Genomic DNA, 19,408 nt, shown 5'->3' with positions numbered 1-19,408 from the left:
TACCCGGGAAGAAGACTCCGCCCCAGGACCAGGAGGTAGAAGAAGACGCTGGCCCACCAGGAAAGGGCTGCCCAGCCGCAACTCAGGACTGCTCCCAGGACAGCAGCCGAGCGAGGAGCCAACCAGGAGAGCACCTCAGCGGGTAGTGGCAATCAGGTGAGATTGAAACGTCCCACTCAACAGCTCTTGCAGTGTTACCGCTGTCTGAGGTGGGGCCACCGGCAGGAGAGGTGTGGGCTCCAAGTGATGTGCAGCCGTTGTGGGGGTGATCACAACTACACGGCCTGCGCAACACTTAAAGAGGCGCCGGTGTGCGCCAACTGCGCGGGGGGCCACCCGGCCTCCCATCGCAGTTGCCCAGTCTACTGGGCCATGGCGCAGGCAGAGAGGAAGGAGGCCCGGCGTCATGACCCACCCCCTTCCAGGAGGCCCCCGCCTTGGCGGGCTAGGCCTCATTCTCCGGAATCGGAGACTGTGTACGAGGTACCCCAAGGAGGTGGAGCTGTGCGGCGGGCCCTAGTAGTACTCGACGCATGGCTCCGCAGCCGGCAAGGCCCACGCTAGTCACGGCAGTGCCCAGACGGACTGATCCCCTAGCAGAAGGAACGGTGAGACGATGGATCATGGCTGGTGCATCATACCTCTTCTCAACTAACACTACCACTGGACCTTTCCAGACCACATCCTCGCATATGCTATCACAAGATGTCAGGTTTTACATGTAAGCTCTTTCTCTTTCTGCCTATGTAGTTTCTCCCTGACCCTTACACTATCCAACCAATACAATCTTTGGCGTGGTAGCGAGTCTGACTCGGAAACCGGCAGATACTCCTTGTATCACTTTCCACTCTTCCCATGCTATCTCTTTCTTCTTAGAAATTAATAGCATGTCGGCGGCGATGGTCACGCGGGGTGAGCGTGTCACAGTGTGTGATAGAGCTTGTTACTCTGTCCGGCTAAGGACCGGCGACTGAAAGTGCGTGATACGAGTGTTGAAAGCCTTCTCTGTGGACTCTAACTTCGCGTGTAAGCGAAAGCCTATTCACTAATAATATTGGTCTTTCGAGCCGAGTAACATTGTTTCGTTTTGTGAATTTTGTGTTGAAGAGACTGTACAGTAATCACTAGATATTTTGAAACTGTGCTTAAAGGACTTAGGGTATAAATACTGTGCCTTAGTTGTTTCCTCTCCAAGGGACTGTGTTAGGTTATTTCGTGAGATTGTGCCCTAGTGAAAGTACAATTCTTTTCATGGACGGTGTAAATTTGTTTCATAAAGGACAGTGCCAACCTTTCTTTCAAAGACTGTATTAATTCACTTCGCAGAACCGTGCTAACATTTTCTTTCATAAGACTGTGCCGATATTTCCTTTCAAAGACTGTGCTGATTTGTGAAATACGGTGCCTTTATTTCTTTTCAAGGGACTATGTTAATTCCCCTCATGAAAGACTGTGTCTATTGCCGAAAAATTGTATTAAGTTACGCGTAATACTGTGCCTCAGTGGAAAATTTATCTCTGAGAAACTACGTGATTTTTTTGTTAAGATTGTGCCGTAATAGAACTTGGTTCTTTTTCACGGGACCGTGTCATAAACTGTTTCTTTTCTGTCTTCGCAGAAACTTTAATTTATTTCTACGTGTGCGTGTGCGCATTACAAACAGTACAAAGACGGTGTTTCTTTTCGCACTGAGAGTAAGTGAAGGATAAACAGTTGTATCTCTCAAAGTTCCAGATTATTTTCATTGCCTAGCACTTCAAGTTCGACAGTGACTATTGCACGAACGATATTATTTTCACAGAACTGTGATTTTGAATTCATCTCTTTTTCCAAAAGTAATGTGCGTCCAATAACATTCACAGTGGAACTTGTTCGGCCAGTAAACAGTGTCTCGCAGGGCAGTGCGGTAGAGAAGTGTCGTATCAGATTCTATTGACATTCTGTGCGAAAGTTTTATATTTCTCTACTCCCTTCATGGGACTTAGTGGAATACAAAGTTGAACAACTATTCCACGCTGCACTATCATCAGACAACCGCCCCACGTTCGAGTCTCCTTCAACATCAAGGACTAACAACAGCCGTGGAACGACGCCGACGCCGTAGGACGACGCCTTCTCCACATCTTTGAGGACATTCAGACTATTCGTCTGTAAAAGGTGATATAATTTCTATGCATTATTTTAATAAACTGCAAATTCCACTTTAAAAATGAACTCATTTTACTACCCTTCTCTCGTACTCTCTAAAGCATGAACCACCGGGCGAGTTGGCCGTGCGCGTAGAGGCGCGCGGCTGTGAGCTTGCATCCGGGAGATAGTAGGTTCGAATCCCACTATCGGCAGCCCTGAAGATGGTTTTCCGTGGTTTCCCATTTTCACACCAGGAAAATGCTGGGGCTGTACCTTAATTAAGGCCACGGCCGCTTCCTTCCAAATCCTAGGCCTTTCCTATCCCATCGTCGCCATAAGACCTATCTGTGTCGGTGCGACGTAAAGCCCCTAGCAAACAAAAAAAGCATGAACCGTACACGCCTTGGCGTTAATCCATGCTCTCCACAAAGTTGAATTACGGGCGTTCCTGTTTCAATATATGATATAATATATTATTATTATTATTATTATTATTATTATTATTATTATTATTATTATTATTATTATTATTATTATTATATTTCGTATGGATCAAAGGATCTACATTATTGAACACAAATATGTACGTAATAAATTAGAAGTGAATACCAAGACTCTTCAGCCAGGAAAGCGCTCATGAACTCTTCCCAAACACCTGTGATCCCTAATGATGTGGTTCATCGTTTGTTCTTGCGCTCCGCAGTCGTAAGCAGGTGAATCTAGCCATCCCTATTTGTGCAGCGTTGCTTTGCACCTGTACGCGGTTTAGTTGGCACCACGTAGCTCTTGGTAGATCAGTTCCTGGAACATGCTGGGAAGGATCATCTAATTGTATTTGACGAGATGATGAGAAATCTCTCCACCCTTCCGTCCAGGCTTTGCTGATGTTGAAAGGCCATGGCTGCTTAATAATGTTAAAATCGCAAACATGCTTCCTGGATTTCAGACGCATGGTTGATGGATTACTCAGTACTGAGTGAATTGGAAGGTGTTTAAAGTCAGGACAGATGTAAGTTTTCCAAGTTTGAGCAGCAGCTTGTGGTCTTCTCAGTTGTAGAGGAGGTATACTTACCAGTACGTGCAACCATGTTACAGGGGTTGATCTTAGTGTGCCCATTATGATCCTTAAGGTCTCATTGAGCTGAGGATCCACACTGTGGACACCATACCGGTGCACAGTATTCGGCAACAGAGTAGACCAGTGCAAGGCTTGCCATACGAAGAGTACTTGCATCAGCACCACATGTTGTGCTGTTGTGCCGGCTAGTTCGCGAATGATGTTATTTCTGGTCCTAAGTTTTCCTGCAGTATTCTCGTGATGTTTTCTGTAAAACAGAGAGCGGTCGAGAGTAATTCCCAAGTATTTCGGATTAGAATTGTTTCTCACCTTTTTGCCACATAATGTAATGTTCAGCTTTTGTTTGGAGATTCTGTTGTTAAGGTGAAAAGCTGTGACCTCCGTCTTTGACGAGTTTGGGCAAAGCCTCCATTGTTTGAAATAGTTTTCTAGTTTTTGTAGATCCTGTGTCAGGATTTCTTCTCCTTCTTCAAGATGGTTAGTTTGAATTGCTATGGCAGAGTCATAAGCATAGCAGAACTTATGGGACATAGTTTCTGGTACATCACTTGTGTATAGGTTGAAGAAGGATTGGTGGTAGTGGTGGTGATTATTGTTTTAAGAGGAAGTACAACTGGGTAACTATCCTCTATATAACAATAATCAGAGAGAAAAAATGGAAGGGGTCCGACATTTCAAAAAATGAAGGTATCAGCCAAAGGAAGACAAGGGCCATGAAGGGCGTGAAAATGAAAGAATCCTTAGGCCTCCATACGTAATACCGTCGGGGTCAGAAAAGAACAAGAGTTGACCAAGGAAGATCAGATAGGATATATGAAAGTGAGGAGCCAGGCACAAGTAAGTGGAAGCAATGCCAGGACTCAGCTAAGGGCCCCGTGTTCGCCAACCCACGCTCCAAAGTTCAGAGCCCCTGGGGCCCCTTTTAGTCCTTTCTTACAACATGCAGGGGATACCGTGGGTGTTATTGTACCGTCACCAACCACAGGAGTATTCTTGATGGTGTACGACTTGCTCACCTTGTCATCTGAACACACTCTGAAATAACGATTCCTTGACATGGTAGATAACAAGGCAATGAGTATTCTACACGGTAGTGCTTGTTTTACTTCAGTATGAATCCATCAATCCACACTGTATCATACGCAGCAGTTAAGTCGATGATAGGCACGGATGTTTTCAATCCTCTTTGGAAACCTGATTCTATAAGGGATGTTAAAGCTAAGACTTGCTCACAACAGCTTCGTTTTACCCTGAATCCAGCCTGTTCCGGTGGTAATTTGCTGTCTAATGTGCAGTATATTCTGTTGTAAATTAGGCGTTCCAGAATTTTATAGCAAACGCTGAGGAGTGAAATTGGACGGTAACTTGGTGTGTCGTCTGCTGGTTTCCCAGGCTTAAGGATTGCGTTGGTTTTTGCTATTTTGAACTCTGGTGATGTTTATCCTTTGGCGAGGATATCTGAGAAGAAATTCCTGAGCTACTTCCTGCCATTACTTCCTAGGTGAGTTATAAATTATGTAAATACACTGACTGACAGAGCAAATGCAACACCAAGAAGGAGTGGTCAGAACTTTATGCCCATTGCAGGGTAGATTGACGTCACTGAGGTATGCTCATGATGTGAAATGCGCCGCTGTGCTGCGCACGTAGCGAACGATAAATGGGACACGGCGTTGGCGAATGGCCCACTTCGTACCGTGATTTCTCAGCCGACAGTCATTGTAGAACGTGTTGTCGTGTGCCACAGGACACGTGTATAGCTAAGAATGCCAGGCCGCCGTCAACGGAGGCATTTCCAGCAGACAGACGACTTTACGAGGGGTATGGTGATCGGGCTGAGAAGGGCAGGTTGGTCGCTTCGTCAAATCGCAGCCGATACCCATAGGAATGTGTCCACGGTGCAGCGCCTGTGGCGAAGATGGTTGGCGCAGGGACATGTGGCACGTGCGAGGGGTCCAGGCGCAGCCCGAGTGACGTCAGCACGCGAGGATCGGCACATCCGCCGCCAAGCGGTGGCAGCCCCGCACGCCACGTCAACCGCCATTCTTCAGCATGTGCAAGACACCCTGGCTGTTCCAATATCGACCAGAACAATTTCCCGTCGATTGGTTGAAGGAGGCCTGCACTCCCGGCGTCCGCTCAGAAGACTACCATTGACTCCACAGCATAGACGTGCACGCCTGGCATGGCGCCGGGCTAGAGCGACTTGGATGAGGGAATGGCGGAACGTCGTGTTCTCCGATGAGTCACGCTTCTGTTCTGTCAGTGATAGTCACCGCAGACGAGTGTGGCGTCGGCGTGGAGAAAGGTCAAATCCGGCAGTAACTGTGGAGCGCCCTACCGCTAGACAACGCGGCATCATGGTTTGGGGCGCTATTGCGTATGATTCACGTCACCTCTAGTGCGTATTCAAGGCACGTTAAATGCCCACCGCTACGTGCAGCATGTGCTGCGGCCGGTGGCACTCCCGTACCTTCAGGGGCTGCCCAATGCTCTGTTTCAGCAGGATAATGCCCGCCCACACACTGCTCGCATCTCCCAACAGGCTCTACGAGGTGTACAGATGCTTCCGTGGCCAGCGTACTCTCCGGATCTCTCACCAATCGAACACGTGTGGGATCTCATTGGACGCCGTTCGCAAACTCAGCCCCAGCCTCGTACGGACGACCAACTGTGACAAATGGTTGACAGAGAATGGAGAACCATCCCTCAGGACACCATCCGCACTCTTATTGACTCTGTACCTCGACGTGTTTCTGCGTGCATCGCCGCTTGCGGTGGTCCTACATCCTACTGAGTCGATGCCGTGCGCATTGTGTAACCTGCATATCGGTTTGAAATAAACATCAATTATTCTTCCGTGCCGACTCTGTTTTTTCCCTAACTTTCATCCCTTTCGAGCCACTCCTCCTTGGTGTTGCATTGTCACTGTCAGTCAGTGTATACTATCCAGACCAGCTGCTTTCCCAGATTTCAAAGATCGAATTGCTTGATTGAGTTAGCATTCGTGAAAGGAGAGGAATACAATGGGTTATCTTCCAGCTGATCATTGATTGCTTTAAGACTCTCTTGTATAATTTTGTATTGGCAGGTATCTATCGGAACATCTTCTGACCTCTTTTTCATGTGTTATGCGATGGAAGATGGATTAAGTTCAGTTCTGGAAATCGGCAGTGGTGTTGCTGCTCCAAGTTTTCTAAGAAGTGACCAATCTTAGTGACTGGAGTGAGTAAAATCAAGACCTTGTGTTGTGTATACGTGTTCCCTTTTTTGAGTGTTCAAGGATTGTAGAATCTGAATGCCCAAGGCAGGATCTCCGTTTTCTTCGTATGCTTTAACAAACTCTTCAGTCTCTTAATTCCAGCAAGGAATGAAGTTATTTATATACCCATGGGGTGTGTTACGTTTTGCTACACCATGTTCCAACAAAGCGTTTATAATTCTCTAGTTTAGGTGGAATCCAGCGAAGTTGAGAATCGACCTCATGAGAACACTTCATCCATTGCGCTTTCTTGAAGTTACATCTCGTTTTCCGTTTTGTTCTAATTAATGGAACTTGTAAACCGATGGTTAAAATAATTGGTCGATGCTGGCTGCGTGGAAAACCTGATAGTAAATATTTTGTGTGAGGTAAAGGAATATTTTTAGCATCCATTGTTATTAGACAGAAATCAGAATTGGTGTCTTTTTCGCCATATAGCAGAATGGAAAGATTTGTTGTCTTTTGCATCGTAGGACAGATGATGTTGGATCTGGTCCATCCAATCTGATAGCTTTTCTCTGTTTTCATAATTTTGTCACACCGCCATGAAGTGTGATGACTGTTGAAATACCCAAGGTAAACACCTGGATGACTTATGTTTGGAAGAGGGGATCTGGCCAGCGTTCCTGTGTTGGTTTGTACACTGCAGATATTGATGTTTCCATTACGTTGACGGAGATGATTTCAATATTACTTTGTCGGTAGCAAGAAGTAACACTGTAGTCGGATATGTCCTGGCGAATGTATATGATAGAACCATACATTTCTGAACCAAGCATGCCTATAATTTTATAACCAGGTATTCTTGCTCTAGAGTATACCTGATAGTCTTTTAGATGGGTTTCTTGTAGGGCGACGAGATCAATTTTATGTTCTTTAGATAATTTACTCAGGTATTCGCATTATCTTTGGATATGACTTATTACAAGAAAAGGATACTACTTAGACCTACACCAAGGAATTTAAATGTGGAGACTAAGAAGAGATTTATTAAGTGCTATGTCTGGAGTGTGGCCTGGTATGGCTCAGAAACGTGGACTATCAGTGCATGTGATAAGAAACGTCTGGAAGCATTCGAGATGTGGTTCTGGAGGAGGATGGAAAAAATCTCATGGACAGCAAAACTCACCAATGAAGAATTTCTTCGACGAATAGGTGAAAAAGATCCTTTCTAGCAACAATAAGAAAGAGAAGATACCAATTAATTGGCCATCTCTATAGGCACAATGGTTTCATAATTAATGTCATGGAAGGAATGATTCAAAGTAAAAGAGGAAGAGGAAGACCTAGACTGCAATATTCAAGACAGATCAGAGATGACGTAGGAACAGGCTCATATGTGGAAATGAAGGGATTTGCGGATTACAGAGAAGAGTGGAGAAGACGAATTGCTCCCAACCAATCTTAGGATTGATAATTAAGAAGATGGCTTCAATGCTCAGTTGTAGGTCACGGGCACAAGGTCCAATGCATTTTGAGTTCTGTGCGAATTGGCTCTTAAAGGAGTCGTTGGGATAAGTTTTTAGATCATAAAAACAGGGAGAGATACGAGATCTAGTTCGGTTACCGTTTGTGTAGACTTTCTGCCGTCCTGCTCTTGCAGTCCGTTGCCCAAGGTGCACCATCTTGGAGGTTGTCTACACGCCGTATCAGATATTGCCCGTCTTAAGATGGCTGACAAAATGGGCAGGCTCTGTGACCTAAGGCAACCGCGTGAAAAGAGAGTAGAGTGCACATCTTCTTTGTGGTCTCCATGGTAGTAATGGCGGACGAGACAAAATGGGTGCCAGTTAGGTCAAAAATTTTTAAAATAGATACGAGTTACCCTCTAATTAGTGATATCTGTGGAATGATTGGAACAATGAACGAAATGGAAGATATTTAGGGCACAAAATTGATAATAAATATGACCCTAAAACACTATTAAACGAACGTGGACTCACTAGATAACACTAATACAGCACCCAAAATAAAATCACAAATACCCCCTGGAAACCACAAACGAAGTGCAGATCTTCTTTACAGGTGGATATAAGACGCACTACCACAACACATCTTATTCACTGGTGGCTAATCATCGTCAATAATAATAATAATAATAATAATAATAATAATAATAATAATAATAATAATAATAATAATAATAATAATTGCTACGGGGTACCGTGGTGGACAGAGGTGGACAAAAATAATTCTACCTGACAGAGGAACCTTGCTTATGTGAACCTTTTTTGTAGAATTTTGTATGTTTTTCCTAAAGCTATAGCACTTTCAATGTGTATTCGTTTGGAAGCTATTCTCCTTGTCACGGTATTTTCCATGGTGGAGAACTGCCCTTTTCCTGTCAAGAAGGATGGATTATTTACACTTACCGTACTCCCTTTTGAGCAAAGTAGGTCTTGAATTTGAAATCCTCGGTCAACCATTACTGAGTTACCTTCTTCCAGCAAGTCAATAATATTAGATTTTATAAACAACTGCCTGTCTGAAACTGATTCACCATACGCATCTGATCACAAATCCTGATGGATTTATTCCAATCAGTACCTTCACAATGTTACATTTTTTGTTCGTAGAAAATATTTCCTGTTGGGCACTAGAACGCTTAGGCTTCATGATTGGAATTTCAGTACAGTCTAAAATTATTTTTGTGTTAGGATATTGCTTCTTAAGTTCCAGAAGGGAGTTTTACCTCACAGTCTTCTGATCAACCCAAATATTTAATTCTTTGCACTGGCAATACATAAAATTTATCCATACAGAAAAAAATAGCTCTGCTGTTGTTACATTTAAACCAAAATCATATGCAAGTTCCTTATCTGTTTTGGCCATTCTCAATTTCATCATTGTTAAAAAGAAACAGTATTCTGGTGGAATTGGAAATACCCTTAGAAAAATATACCCCTTCCTAGGGCTTGAAACACTAATTTAAAATGAGCTCTGTTGTCAAAACCTGTGAAGAGTTGCACTGCATCAAATATTGTTAGAAGTCTTTCAATGTCAAGTACACCCTCACTGTCTTTGGTTTGGCATGCAACATCCGTAACTAAGTTACCGGTACCGCTTGGTAATGGAAGGTTCATATTTTCGTTAACACTAGATGACTGAAACTCTTAAATGCTGCTATAGGTAAGTCATGTACATGCAAGCACAGGAATGGTGTCCCGACGTAAACAATCAACACTGCCCCACTCCAGTACTGATAGGTGGCGAGGGAGTGAAGGGGTAGTGTCGAAGGCCACTCCAGTACTGAGAAAGAGGGGAGGGAGTGAACGGGTAGTGCTGAAGGCACGGTGTGTGTATTGCTATACATCCACCACTGTGCCCATTTCAAACACAACAGCTTTGTAGCGGGCTGTCTACCTGCAGCAATGCGTTAAGCGTGGAGGTGGGGGTATACCATGCTTTGTTTATACCGGGACACCATTTCTGTGCTCGCATGTACATGCCAACCGGCGATGTTCGGATCGGCAAATCACCGAGTATTATAGTTTGCAGGGCGGAGAGTTCTAGCGCCGAGCTATTCTATACTCTATGGAAACGTTGCAAGCGAGAGCCTTGTGACGTCACTCAAGTCGGTCGCTAAGAATAATTTCTTCGGAACACCCCGGTCGAAGGCTAGAATTTTTGGCCAATAAGAAGTGATGATGTGATGATCTCCTACAGGAGAGTGAGTAGAGCTGTTAGTGAAACCGTCGCCCTCTACTATGGCTGCGCTAATACGCCTTCCCAATACAGCGATATGAGCAATATGGGACTAGTTACAATTTTTACCGCCGAGCGCTGCTTCGCTGGCATTGAAACACGATTGTTCATTACAGTACATGTTAAGTGTTTTTTAAATTTCTGTTTAAATATATAGACAATCGCTCGATAAACATATTTGAATCACACCTTGCACCTTAATAAAGAAATTCAGTGAAGAACGTATTCCTCCGCAGAGGAAAAACCGTACAAAATAATGCTAACGGTAGGTAGTAAATACTGTAGGAAATAAATAATTTCACACACTTTTCTGTTTAAATGTTTCGCGTTCTCATACTTCGGTCTTCCAAAGATTTATGTGCCTAAGTTATTTAAGAATATCACACTCGCAAATAACTTCACTCAATAACTGTGAATGTCCGATTTTAGGACAACTGAAGTGAGGAAAACCACGCATCACGGACATTAAATAGTCACTCATAGACGCAACAGGATTTTTATGAACAAATGGTTGTGCTTCCAATACAAAATCATGAATAACTTTCAAAATCCACATTGGCAAATCAGATATGTAGGCCTACTGCAGCCTGCTGTTTTTAATCTCTTTTATAAATCAAGTCAATCAGCACTGTTGCACACCTTGCTCTTGTCCGGTTCCAATGCGCAATGTTGCTACATTTGTGTTACTGACATGTATTTGACATTGACTAAAAGTCAAGCATATCTGTACACGAACGGTCTGTTATTACTTCAGCCGCACGTTCATTTTCTTAAACTAGACGGCTCGATATTTTTGCGTGTAAGAGAAATGAACCGGTTTCACAGTTTCATTTGATTGCATCTGATACAGTTTCTTGATAAAATCACCATTTATATCATGGAAACCATCAAACATAGATATTTTTTAGTAAAGAATTTCTTACTTCTTCAGAATGTGCGATTGGTCGAAAGCAAGAAGAGGCATTTCACTATCAATAGGATGACAGGTCTTCGGTTTAGTGTGTTCTGAAATTCTTCTTATCATGCTAACATTAATCTTATGATTGTCACTCACAATGCGCAACACGGAAAATCCGCAAGCTTCGACTTTATTGTTGTGAGTGTTGAAGTATGTAGATCTGTCCCTAAAAGCCTCTTAAAAATGCTATTGGTAATCTTTACTTTGTAGTCATGGCGGAAATTATAAAACAGAGAAGATTATTGACTAGGGTAATTCTATATCTACTTTCGCTTGCATGATAGTCATCTTGAGTAGTTTTTATTCGCTCAACATGGAACGAAGCGTCTTTCTGTTCAAAGAAGGTGTCCAGTTTCTTTTCTTATAACATCTGCTGTTCGATGGACTACCAACAAACACAACTCTCTGCTTCAGTTATTTGCTGACTTTCTGCTAAGAGGGGCTCCTTTACTAAGAGTGTTATTCCAGTCTCGCAGTTTATATCTGCTACGTAGCGTGAAGGTGTGGATTTATTCGGTATGGCAAGCATATGAACTCGAAATTAAGACAGAAATTCTTTCTTGAGATATCATTTAGCCATTTATGACGTTGTTACTCGTTGAAAGGAAATTCATGAAACGATCCCACTTCCCGATCTGCTTTTCATCTTACATCAAGGCACACAGCAGTAAACGATATTATATACATAAATATTAAAACGATTCACGACCAAAGAAACGAGCCAAATAAAGCAACCAGAGGCTCAAATTACGGCAGCACTCTTGGCAATGATCACGGAGCGTATCTCTTTAAGCAGACTAATGTCAGCTTCCCAGCGTTCCAAGCGCGTGAACTGGTAACTATGACGTGTTCGCTTGTTTACATGTGTGGCCGGGTGAATGAGAAGGCGTATTAGCGCAGTCATAGTAGAGGGCGATGGTGAAACGCATTAAGCGCGGCAAATAGCTTAATAGGATAATAGTGGAAACTCTCCTCACTTAACAAGGAGAGCAGCGGCGACAGCCAGCAGTGCTGCCATCTACTGGCTCGAAGAGAACACTAACACAAGGCGCTATTAAAACACTACGTATTTCGACTTCGAACCCAACAACGTTCGCGTCGTTTTTGTAACATAATATAGGGAAGGAAAACGGTGGACGTTGATCTGAAAGAACCACTGGTAAAGAATAAAACAAATGTGTTACCAAATTAAATCATTCGATAGTCCTGTTATGACTAGGGCATACAGACTCAAAGAGCAAATCACACATGTAATATCTTTCTTCAACTTGATGTTTTTACTGGCTAGATTTTTCTGCGTTGAATCATTGGTTCTATTCACATGTCCCTTTAAAAGGACTTTTAAAAGAATATTTAGTCAGTAATTTTATACAGCTGTTACAAATGCCTTCACTTCATTCATTCAATGACAAAAACCTGTCAGCTATTTTTCTTCTAATTCCATGTGTGCTTTCTGATAAAAACTGACATAAACTATCTTCAATGTTCCTGATATTTTAGCACTAACCGCGCAAGTTGGCCGTGCGGTTAGGGGCGCGCGGTTGTGAGGTTGCATGCGGGTTATGGTGGGTTTGAAGGCCACTGTCGGCAGCCCTGAAGATGGTTTTCCGTGGTTTCCCATTGTCACACCAGGAAAACGCTGGAGATGTACCTTAATTAAGGCCACGGCCGCTTCCTTTCCACTCCTAGACCTTTCCAATTCCATCGTCACCATAAGACCTATCTGTGTCGGTGCGACGTAAAGCAAAATTGTAAACAAAAAAGAAATAGCGCCTAACGCCCCCCCCCACCCGGAAAAATTTTTGGAAACATCATTATCATATTTCTTCATTTCTATGTGCAAATTTCCCATGCTATAATCAATATCATAAGATGACAATACATCGCTACACTCAGCATGGAGAAACTTGCTACATGCCCAGCTCATGATATAATGGTCTGCATTTCATCTAAATCTGCCCTTCTGCTCTTCATAGCCGACTGAGTACACCTAAAAATTGATTAAATGCATGGGTTTAATAATAACTTTGGTTTAAAGAAAGTATTTTCACATAAATAGAAAAAATATAGGCACGTAAACAATAACAGGTAGGCCTATACTCACAGCACTTTGTTGTTAAGAAATCTGTAAAATGACTTGCGATCACCTTGTCACCCATACATAGCACAAATAATTCCTCTTCCCGCCATTTCCAAAATAGTGATACATAACAAGCACAAAACAATCTGATGTACAAATGAGACACTTCTAACATACACAGCTGACACCAGTAGCAAGTGTAGTTAACTCCTCGAACCGCTAGATGGCACGCAGAAGCAGTGTCGCCAGTTCCTCGCAGGAGTTTCCACTATTATCATACTAAGCTATTTGAGCGCGGTGATCTTCAAAACCAATTCAACGTCAACTTGGAACGTATTAGAGCCGTAGGTCTACACATTGTTCGTTAAACGTTTGGTTTTTGCTGTTGAAATGGATACGTCTTCAAGAAACTATTCGAGGAAAGTGTCAATGCAATTTTATGAACAGCATAATATTATAGGAATTACTAGAATGTTACGATTAACGAGAGTATCAAATTCCTATTTTAGGCCTATAGAACCACGTGGCTTACAATATTATTTTTTTAATTGTAGAGTGTTGGACATGGTAATCTGCTTAATTTTGGTATTTACTTGTGTTTTATGAGACAGACTAAAATAATACCCGTACTTTAAAACAGCGAAATTTTAACTTACCGGTGTGCACATTGAAATGAAACCCACTCGCTCAAACACCACGTGGCTTGCAATATTTTCTTTCTTTTAATTGTAGATTGTTGGATGACATAATCTAGCGCTTGATTTTGGTATTTACTTGTGTTATATGAGGCAGAATAGAATAATATACGCATTTTATTGGTTTAAAACAGAGCGAAATTTTAACTTACCGACTTGCACATTCAAATGAATCAGTCGCTCAAACACATAGACGCTATCTGTACTATCCCACAACAAAACGCCGTTCTTACCTTAAACAGGCGCGTAAGGTTAAGCACTCGAAATTATGTTATAAATTAATGCATGTACTATGCTCCTGCACCAGTACCAAATTTATTGTTGTTGTTTGGGACGTTTGATGCTGCTCTCCATGCCACTCTACCGGTACCAGTTCCATTTCCTCTCTATATAACCACTACATCCTGGTGAATGAAGTAGTGTTATTTGTGAGTAGTACCTTAAATAGTCTTCCATTAATTTTATATGATTATACCGATACTCCACTGTGGGATGGTAACAGTACGGGTATGTAGATGTTATGAATTGTAATAGGTTTTAGGTATCTATAGGTGACGAGATAGGATTTTGAAACTCTGTTTTGATGTAAATTTGTCATTTATTTGCTGTTAAATTTATTAAACTTTCTGGTAGCATATTTATGCTCCTTCTGATGCCATGTAATTATTATTTTATTGTTCAGGTGAACGGACAAGGATAGGTTGCCTAGAAACATAATAGAGTCTGTTGTTTAAGAGTACTTAGACAGGACTAAAGCGAAGATGGTTAGGTTCAGTTTCTAATAGGAATGAAACGAGGCTACAGAGCTAGTTGCAAACTAAGGAGTATGGAGGTGCTTAGTTGATTCATAGATGTTTGCAAATTGAACACTTAGTCATGACAGTCTACTGTATAATGAAAATGTGTAATTTTGAGGTCACAATGGTATGCTTACTGGAAAGAAGTGTAGAATTTCTCTACAGTATCTCTTTGTTCACAAGAATGAGATATACTATTAATAAATATTGCAGTAAAAACTGTGATGAATATACAATGTAGGATATTACTTTCAGCTTTAAAACTCCAAGAGCTGGAAGAGCTACGGAGAGCCGGATAGAAGAACTGGTGACGTACATGGAGAACCATAATCTTTTTCCTCGCGGAAAATTTCTGGGAAAAGATGGGACACGAGGCCTAAGTGAAAGGTGGAAGGCTTTAACAGTGTTCCCAGAGGAACTGGCAAGTTGTACGTTTAATTATATTTATTAGTAATATTTGTGTATTTGTGTTTAATCATTATCTAATAGTGTTCATGTATAGGTTTGGAGGGATCATAAGTTTTCTGCTTCTAAGAAAGCAGCCAATATCAGGCGCCAGAGGAATACAACAGGAAATAAGCCCATTACTGTCACACCTCTTACAGCTGTTGAACTAAGGGTGTTGGAAGTGATTGGCTTTGTGTATGTGGAGGGACCTGCATGCCCTTATAGCTTGTCAGAAGAAGAGATAACTACTTACAGTAGACGTAATAACCATTTTTGTATATTCTTCTTAAAAAATTTTAAATATAGATTATATTTCAGAGCCTACAGATTCATCTCGATGCAGGGGATGTGTAAGTCCTACAGGTTCTTCCTCAAACACATACGGTATGTTGAAAGATGTGACGACTCCTGTAGTAATACCACTGGAAGTGGTACATACTGAGATTGGCAAGTTTTCTCACAAACTGCAATATTGTTCTTATTCTGGGCATTATTTGAAATTTGCGATATTAATAATATGTGATTTATTAATAGGTATTCATGAAAAGAATTTAGATGTGCCTCCTGAATTGGAAAATTCAATTGAAGGAAGGGGATGTTTAGAAATACCTTCACCAGGAAAATCTACTCAAAGCTCAGGGTCACGGCAATATTGTAAGTATGCTTTAGTTTGATAATAATAATAAGGAGCACTCAACTGACAATTAAGTTTTATTGAAAACTCACTCTGCTATATTCAGTCAGTGACTTTTGTCTGTTTTTACACTTTCGGAGGTGATATAGAATTTACAAGTTATTACATAGGGTACAAATGCAGTCATTGGTTGGACTGCAGAATGCTTTTGTTCAGAATACTTGTTAGAAACATTATATTTTTTTACTTGAATTTAATTAGTCTTGTGTTTCAGCTGTGAAGAAACACAAGACTCCAAGTAGGGAGAGAATTAGAGTTCAGTTGATGGAGGCACGTGAGAAATTTACAGTCTTACAGGAAGACAGTAATAAAACTCAGTTGGTAAGTTCCATTTACAAGAGTATTTTAAAGAATGAAACCATGTTTTTCAATGTTGACTCAGTTCATGTAACTTTGTCATACACAACTTACAACACCTAATATACATTTAAAACCATTGGGTGTTTGTAGTTTTTTTCAGGTATGTCATTGTGTTGTAAGTGTTACAATTAGTGTTCAACAGCCTGGAAAGCTTTTCAGTTATATTTACAAGAGGGCCAGAATAAAGAGAATTTGCCTGTATGGGAATATGTGACATGTTAGGTTGTGGTCCATCTAATATGACCATCAATTAGAAGGAAAAAATATGCTTTCACTATGTCCTTACCAAATTTGCTGCTGGTTTACACTTTGATATCAAGTAATTGCTTATGCTACGTACATATTAATTATGATAGAGTTGGCTCGTGCTTGGCAAGTGAACACAAGGATAGCAGGACAGTTCACTGTAATTATAATTTTTGTTATAAACAGAAGTTTGACTGAAGAATTCAACTAATATTTATTTTTGCTTTGGTTACAAATATACCTGCAAAGCATACATAGTGAAATACTTCTTGTCCAAACATCTGATGCGATTGTCTATACAAAGTCTAATATTGGCTACCCTTCAAAAGGAAATGACTGGATATATCTGCAAAACGAGACGAATTTATAAATAATCATTAATGTCTACAGCAGATTCTTCCTACTTAAATATTGTGACCAATGCCTGTTACTCCAGCTGTCCACATACTTGCAGTATGCATGAAATGTATGACACACTTCATCTTTTTCCCCCAATAATATATGTACATACTCTACCAATTGGATTTCCTTGGCAAGTGCTTAATATATTTCATCTTTTAAATTTTTCTGACGAGTAAACAATGGCATGTGGGTATTTTTTTGTTATTTGTTTCACTTTATACTGACACAGGCAGGTCTTATGGTGACAATGGGATTGGACCTGCTTGAGTCTGTGCGACATAAAACCAGTAGCTAGAAAGATTTTGAACAATAAAATATTAATCGTACACTGTTCTCTTTCTTTTCAGATGATTGGTGAAGCAGCAGGCTGAGGCAGCAATGCTTATGGCTAAGGCTGCGCTACAGCAGGTTGAAAACAACAGAGAGGCTTATTGGAGTAATTGAAAATGGAGCGGTTCCTCACTGTAGTTGAAAACATTAATAAAAATCTTGATTGAAGTGATTATTTCTCTTTTCTTTTTGTACTCTCATTCAATACAATGTGGCAACTCCTAGTCTCTAATCAGAATTTTCTAAGGATTCGTATATGTAACATGTCTGATAGAGTACCTAAGTTTTCACACTGCTTAACTTCAGACTCTATGTGAACTTGCATTCGGAGATAACAGGTTCAAAACCTACGTTGGCAGCCCTGAAGACTGTTTTCCAACAATCAACACCAGGCAGCCGGAGCTGTATCTTAATTAAGTCCACGCTTTCTTCCTTCCCACACCTAGTCCTGTCCTATCCCATCATCGTCATGTGTCGATGCAATGTAAAAAGCATAGCATTTCAGGCTCTTGTGCCTTTCAGTACTGAGTTGGGAAAAGCATGCAAATGAAGTAGACACCTCTGTTTATAATTAGAATTGAGGTTTCATCTTCCAAGCTTGAAATCAGACAGAGAGAGATCTTACGTAACTTCCTGTCATCAGAAGTTACCAAATGAGGAAGCATGTAAAAATGTGGTGATAGGTATCTATTTTTTTAAAAATAATTTAAGTCTGTCTGAGTAAGTCAGGTGGTAGAGCGCTGACCTTTTGGGCTCAAGTTGGCAGGTTCAATCCTGACTCAGTCCAGTGGTATTTGAAGGTTCTTGAATAAGCCATTGTTACGTATTGGCACGTAAAAGAACATTTATCGGACACAATTCCAGCAACTCCGTAAATAGTTGGTAGGGCATAAAACAAAAAGCATTATTATAAAATTGTGTATAATATACGTTATTATAATTGGACAATAGAAGTTTATTATAGTTTACCTCTAACCCTAATTTGCAGAAGAAATATATAAACTGATGGTAGTGGAATCATTTATTCTCTTGAGTAATTGCCTATCCCTTTGCAATATCTCTGCTGAAAGTAGCTTCAAAGACAGTTTCATCTCGTGCATTTATCCTAACTTGGCCTGTGCCATTTCATGAATACCCCACTAAAATGTTGTGAGATGGACAGTAGGCAATGGTATGATGATAAACGGGGTTAAAAGTCCAGTGGTAGGTTTCACAAGTAGGAAAAGTCCTCTCAGTTTTAATTACTGCGTTGATGGGGTGAAAGTTCCTTTTGGGGATCATTGTAAGTATCTAGGTGTCAATATAAGGAAAGATCTTCATTGGGGCAATCACATAAATGGGATTGTAAATAAAGGATACAGATCTCTGCACATGGTTATGAGAGTGTTTAGGGGTTGTAGTAAGGATGTAAAGAGAGGGCATATAAGTCTCTGGTAAGACCCCAACTAGAGTAAGGTTCCAGTGTATGTGACCCTCACCAGGATTACCTGATTCAAGAACTGGAAAAACTCCAAAGAAAAGCAGCTATATTTGTTCTGGGTGATTTCCGACAAAAGAGTATCGTTACAAAAATGTTGCAAAGTTTGGGTTGGGAAGAATTGAGAGAAAGAAGAAGAGCTGCTCGACTAAGTGGTATGTTCCGAGCTGTCAGCGGAGAGATAGCGTGGAATGACATTAGTAGACGAATAAGTTTGAGTGGCGTTTATAAAAGTAGGAAAGATCACAATATGAAGATAAAGTTGGAATTCAAGGGGACAAACTGGGGCAAATATTCATTTATAGGAAGGGGAGTTAGGGATTGGAATAACTTACCAAGGGAGATGTTCAATAAATTTCCAATTTCTCTGAAATCATTTAGGAAAAGGCTGGGAAAGCAACAGATAGGGAATCTGCCACCTGGGCGACTGCTCTAAATGCAGATCAGTATTGATTGATTGATTGATTGATTGATTGAGAATGGATTAAAATACAAAACTACACTAGGTCAACATCTAATAGCATCATAAATGAGACTGAACAGGTTGTTAGAGCTTCCAAGGTAAGAACGCCGAGGGCAGCACTGAACGAGGTTCTGATACTCTGCTTCTCTACAACACGGTGTCTTGTGCTGGAAGTAGTTGCAGCAGCCGTGTCTAGCCCTAATTTTGTTGAGGGAGCAACAAAGATTTGTTTTAAAATGGCAATTTTCTCTATGTCGTGCTCACAAACACACACAGATAGGTCT

The 19,408-nt window shown here is 41.2% G+C and overlaps 1 protein-coding gene across 1 annotated transcript; it reads left to right on the top strand.

Annotated features, from left to right (window-relative positions):
* Window positions 1–623: 623 nt before the first annotated feature.
* LOC137500449 (uncharacterized) lies at window positions 624–17,234 on the top strand. The gene is made up of 5 exons (XM_068227339.1): window positions 624–721; window positions 14,961–15,133; window positions 15,687–15,806; window positions 16,061–16,167; window positions 17,202–17,234. The coding sequence occupies exons 1-5, from the start codon at window positions 624–626 to the stop codon at window positions 17,223–17,225; spliced, it is 522 nt and encodes a 173-aa protein (XP_068083440.1). The 3' UTR covers window positions 17,226–17,234.
* Window positions 17,235–19,408: the final 2,174 nt, after the last annotated feature.

The sequence above is a fragment of the Anabrus simplex genome, chromosome 4, assembly GCF_040414725.1.
Source record: "Anabrus simplex isolate iqAnaSimp1 chromosome 4, ASM4041472v1, whole genome shotgun sequence".
NCBI classification, from domain to species: Eukaryota; Metazoa; Arthropoda; class Insecta; order Orthoptera; family Tettigoniidae; genus Anabrus; species Anabrus simplex.
Note: the sequence above shows the minus strand (reverse complement) of the source record. Positions and strands in the feature narration are given on the sequence as shown.

What these genes read in the sequence shown, in the direction of transcription:
- LOC137500449 (XM_068227339.1), top strand. Translation starts at nt 624, where the DNA reads ATGGCTGGTGCATCATACCTCTTCTCAACTAACACTACCACTGGACCT. An exon ending in CCCAGAGGAACTGGCAAGTT is followed by an intron (nt 15,134 to 15,686) that starts GTACGTTTAATT and finishes ATTTATTAATAG; the next exon opens with GTATTCATGAAAAGAATTTA. An exon ending in CTCAGGGTCACGGCAATATT is followed by an intron (nt 15,807 to 16,060) that starts GTAAGTATGCTT and finishes CTTGTGTTTCAG; the next exon opens with CTGTGAAGAAACACAAGACT.